Source organism: Anarrhichthys ocellatus, unplaced genomic scaffold (assembly GCF_004355925.1).
Source record: "Anarrhichthys ocellatus isolate YVR2014 unplaced genomic scaffold, GSC_Weel_1.0 scaffold6, whole genome shotgun sequence".
Taxonomy (NCBI): Eukaryota; Metazoa; Chordata; class Actinopteri; order Perciformes; family Anarhichadidae; genus Anarrhichthys; species Anarrhichthys ocellatus.
Window position 1 is genome coordinate 4,441,060 of NW_022280036.1, and position 5,244 is coordinate 4,446,303.

The 5,244-nt window shown below is 41.8% G+C and overlaps 1 protein-coding gene across 1 annotated transcript; it reads left to right on the forward strand.

The window, feature by feature from the left end:
* The first annotated feature begins 1,124 nt into the window (after positions 1 to 1,124).
* On the forward strand, positions 1,125 to 5,244 carry ddias (DNA damage-induced apoptosis suppressor). Its single transcript, XM_031846014.1, has 5 exons — positions 1,125 to 1,439; positions 1,685 to 1,846; positions 2,348 to 2,447; positions 3,576 to 3,889; positions 4,803 to 5,244. Exons 1-5 carry the CDS (start codon positions 1,318 to 1,320, stop codon positions 5,218 to 5,220), a joined length of 1,116 nt encoding a protein of 371 aa, XP_031701874.1. The 5' UTR covers positions 1,125 to 1,317; the 3' UTR covers positions 5,221 to 5,244.

A 5,244-nucleotide genomic window follows, 5' to 3' on the forward strand; every position in this document is an offset into this window, starting at 1 on the left:
CTACGCTGTTTCTGCAGTCTTTGTGTTTCTTACTGCATGTCATTATTTTTCGGTTTCATGTTTGCACACACTTCCTTGCTCTGTTTTAAGGTGGCAGATTCTCGCAGCTGGAAAGGGGTGCTGACCAGAGCCCCTCTGTGGTAACAAACCATCGAAAACACAAACCATCAGTGGGACTATGGTTACTCTCTTCATTCACATTTTACAACTTATTTTAATAGCTGCATATACACCCTTCCTACAAAGTATTTTTAGTAGATTAACTGCTATTTATGGTATGTAAAGCAGAAATATTTTATATATTTTTCTGCCAGGAAATGTGGTCACTTTGGTATAATTGAGTAACAACATATTTGTAACACTTTTGTGCCGTGCGTTACTAGAATTACTATGGTAGCCTTCCAATGTTGACCAAATGATTAAATGTAAACTGTGATATAACCTTATGTTGTGTACACCATGAAATCAATTAAATAAAGGAGAAAAAGTGAGATTGTCTTTTCTTTTGATGAACGGCTGCCATATTCAAAACCACACAGCCTCAAATACCATAGTATTGTAATATAAAGTCCATGCTTCATCAGTTCTAACGGTATTATCTTGCATCTCTACAGGATCAGATGGTACAGACACTCATCAAACTGAATGTTTGCATCATTCTTTGCCAGACTTCACAAGACAAAATAAAATTGCATTTTGAAATTACTTTTGGTACCAAAGGCAGGTCAATTTTTTTATCAGAGAAATGTAACATGAATGCTTTTAGTATGTTTAACGTGAACACACATTAAAATATTCTTCTGTTGCATTGGTACTTTCCGAAAATGTTAATTCAGACACAAAAATACAGTAAAATAGATTGAAATAGATCCAAAAATACATTAACAGGTTTTTTGTTTCTCTTTGATAATAGTTCTTCATTCTCTATAAGTAAGTGAAATACATATCAATAAAAAACAAGTCTTTTTATATTAAAATTCCTCCAAATTAAGCAGAGATTTTTTTTTTACTGCCAATCGTGTGTTCCACATGCAGCCCAGTAGGCGGCGACAGTGCGCCTCTAAACTGGCTCTCCAACCGCCAGTAAACCAAAACAAGCAGAAGAAGTACGCGGTGGAGCGGCAGTCTAGAGACGTTAAGTGTGTGTTTTAGCTCTAACCCACACATGGTTCTATCTTTATGAACAATTGTTGGTGTTAAAGTTGCTGAGGTTACATGTAGCGTTAAGTTAATACAACACTCAGTTAGCCTGCTAGCTGCAGCCAAGTGTCCGTGCCTCAGAGTAACTCAACGTTACTCTCCAAAGAGCTCGGCTGGATGCCTGTGAGACGGGCTCTGGTGGATTGCGTCGTGCTGTCTCTGCAGAGTGCCTGTGTGTTTTATCCGTGCTGTAAAGACTGCTTCTCGAGGATTGATGCTGAGCCGCAGGACACGACGAGGTAAACACACTAAACAACCAACGAAGAAGATTCATTTCAGTTCTGAAGGGGACGCAGTGGGTCCATGAAGTGTATTTTCAAAACTTTACAGTATCTAATTGAACTGAAATCAATACCAGCACTTCATTTTGAGGTACCGTTAGCTAGACTATATAAAGGCTGTATCCTTGCATTGCAAATTAGCTCTATAAAACACACTTAACACATCCACACAAGTTCACCTGTATTCTCTGTGTCCTCCACAGATGCAGATGTTCCAAGTGTGGTTACAGCTGTGTGAGGGAGCAGGTTGATTACAGATATCGTCTCTCACTGAGGGTGGCCCGGGACAGCTCCATATTTGGAGTAACAGTATTTGGAGCCTGCTTGAACCCATTCTTTGGCATTCATGCAAGAGGTTTACAGAGGTGAGCGACGGGAAGCTATCTTTCAACCAACTCAAAATGTCTGCACTTATTACTCTTTTATTTAGGTAATATTTCAAGTCTGAGCGTGGTTTGCTCACTTGAAACCTCCTGGTCCACATGCAGCATTGCTTCAGTATGCTGCACGTTGCAGTGGTTCCCCTGGAAAAGATTAAGCCACTTAGATCTTTTAAAGTTTCAGTTTCAAGTTCTCTTGTTGTAGTTAGAAGACTCAAGACTGTGGCCTAAACAACACTATTATTAGTATTAAATATCTGGCAAGTGTATTAACCTTTTATGATTTTTTGGTGTCAGGTAAGGTGACATAACTATGTTTATACAACACTGTGGTAAACCCCGTGTCGGTCAGAGGGAAGACCCGCGTTTATTTTACCAGTGTTAAGTGTGGCACATTTAAAAAGCTCATCTTGATATCGGTGGTTTCTCTCTTTGCCAGTTCAGTAGAAAGCCTTGTGGGTTTCTGTTGTTTCTGTAATGCTGTAGGTTGGTGGAGAACTCGGATGGACCGTCAACCAGATCCACGTTGCTGATGAAGGCGGTGGAGGATTGTTTCATTGGCAGACATTTTATCTTTGGTATAAAGGTACAATTGCGATTATGTATTGCTCTACTTAGCTGATATTAGCTTATCATTACATACATCTAGATATGTATCTAGGTGTATGTGTTTATGTTGGCCAATAGGTAACAAAAAAGTGTTTTTGGTAACTTAGAAACAGAGTCACCATTTCATAGTTGGCCCACCAGAGAGCTGTGACAAGTTAATAACCTGTTTAGTATGTATCATGTTCAATATTCTTTAAAACAAGACTAAGAGTCGACAGCAATGCTACCGGCTAAGTAGGCTATACGCTGATCTCAGTCTTAAAGTTGCTCTGCTAATATGCAGATGTTTATATCTGGTATTCTAATGTTACCATGTTTACCGTCTTACTTAAGCATAGTAGCATTTTAACAATTGCTAATTAGAACTGAACACAAAGTTGAGGCTGGTGGGAATGTCATTAGTTTTGCTGATATTGGAAAAAATAAATTTTCACCTGATGATGGGGCTAGAGGAAGAATTAAGGGATCAACAAAGAGATTACAATTCATTCTTAGGGGAATGTGCACGTCTGTACCAAATTTCACAGCAATCTGTCCAACAGTTGTCAAATAAATTTGAAAAAAAAACACGAACCACAGATGTCGACCTCATGGTGGCAGAAGAGGAAAGGTCAGAGGATCCCCAAAGTCTTTAGGATTCATCCTCTAGAAGCCTTGCATGCCTCTACAGAGCTCCAGACAACTCTTCCAGTGCTACCAGCTTTCTCACTGGTTGCATCCTTTTGCATCTTACATGTTACTGCATCAATAGGCTGATACTAATATAATATATAATAATCGAACAACTAAAGAGCTGTCAACGGATCACCAAAAGTTAGTTGATTTCTTCCTGTGGGAATCATGAATGTCTTTGCAACATTTTCTGTCAACACATCAAGTAAAATATTTCAGTCTGGACCACAGTGGTGGGCCGACCAGCCGACAGACCACCATTGTCTTTCCATCCCTAGAGCTGTGCTGCTAGTATCAAAACAAATCTAGGGTTATGTGTTAATGTTAAACAAATGAACACAAAACTAAATTAATATTGGTTTTTCACACCCAAATGTTTAGTATTCAGGCTGCTTGCTCTCAAACATCCCTGGTCTGGTCTGTGTCCTTTTAGGTAACCCAAACAGAAAGTCAGCCTTGGTTAGGAGTGCCTGCTGCGAATGGCTCCAGCAGTAAAGAAGCGGTCCACTTTATTGCCAGTCAGATGATTCTCCCCACAGCTGCAGGCCTGGAAGGCTGCACAGTGCTCAGTTATTATCAGCTCCTTCTTCAGAGAGCTGCAGAATATGAGCTGGGATCCACCGACCCCAGCAAAACCTCCAGACCCCCAGCAGCTGCCCTGCTGCTGATTCCTCAACATTGTCCTGCCAGCAGCTTCAATAACTCCACACTTCCTGCCTCAGGTCTTCTTTCCCAATCACCACAAAGGTAATAACACGAAGAAGCTACTGATAAGTATTACTTTCTATCTGATAATTATCTCTACCAAGCGTAGCATGGGGAGATTATGTGTTTGGTCGTGTGTGTGTGTGCTTGTTTATGCATCCATGGCTAATCTCGCACATTTCTGGACCCATCAGCTTAATGTTTTTGGTGCTCAATTGTGACTGTATGCTCAAGGGCCTCTCATGGTCAGGATAAGAGTCAGTACCTCCAAATCTGAGGCCATGATTATCTGCCAGAAAACGCTAGATTGCGTGTTAAGAGACAGTCACTGTCCAAAGGATGGATGGATGTTCAAGTCTCTCAGGGTCTTGAAAAATGGAGTGGGAGATGGATAGGCAGTTTGCTGCAGCGTCAGGTGAGGCCTCCTGGATGCCTACCAACTGGTAGGAGGCCCTGGGGTAGACCCAGAAGATGCTGGAGTTATTATATATCTCGGCTGTCTTGGGAACGCCTCAGCGTCCCCCAGGAAGAGCTAGAAAATGTTGCTGGAGAGAGGGACGTCTGAAATACCCCGCTAAGCCTGCCGGGCCTCAGATGAGCCGAAGATAATGAATGAATGAATGAGTAAATGAAGGATGAATGTATTCTTACGAGCTCACTGTTTGGCCTGTGAGCTCCTACGAATTGTGTCTCTAAAAGTGTTTTCTTTTAAATGTAAGAAAAACATCAACACACTGAAATTGCAAAGAATAAATCTGACGGTCTTTATTCAATAAGACGGGAGAGGAGTCTGTCTATGGACAGTCCTAAGTGTCTTTTGAAACCTTCTGTAAGTCTGCTCTTGATTCTCTCGATCTACTGTAAAAATAAGGCTAGTTTCACATGCTTTTTGTCTTTATACTTCACATGTGCCTTTTCATTTTATTTTTTTTTTTAATTGCTTTTCTTTTCCTAGTTCACAGTACCAGGATGGCACCCTTGCTCCCACCCCTCCATGGGAACAGTCCCTTGGACTGGTTACTTCATCAGCAGAGCAGGAGGAAGGCTTCAGTCTCCTGGACAGCGGAGATGAGAACAGCCGACAGACAGAAAACAGAAAAACACCACATCGTGCACAGAGAGGCTGCCCGCAGAACCGTGAAGTCACAGAGGAGAAAGCGCCGTCGCCTCTTCTTTCTTCAGAGTGCGGTACTTCCAAATACCCGTGCTCATCAACCGAGAAAGTCGTTGGAAACACGTCCATCCCGAACACTTGCTTCAGCCCCCCCCCCACCTGGCCACAGCATCTCCAAGGAGAAGACGTTTTCTACCCGACAACTCACCCAAACATTTTTGTCAAGCTCCTTGGCTTGGGAAGATTTGCCGTTCTCTGAGAGTCTTTCAGAGTTTTCGTGTGA

Coding starts and splice junctions, on each gene's coding strand:
- ddias (XM_031846014.1), top strand. CDS start 1,318: ATGCCTGTGAGACGGGCTCTGGTGGATTGCGTCGTGCTGTCTCTGCAG. Junction 1,440..1,684: donor GAGCCGCAGGACACGACGAG/GTAAACACACTA, acceptor TGTCCTCCACAG/ATGCAGATGTTCCAAGTGTG. Junction 2,448..3,575: donor ATTTTATCTTTGGTATAAAG/GTACAATTGCGA, acceptor GTGTCCTTTTAG/GTAACCCAAACAGAAAGTCA.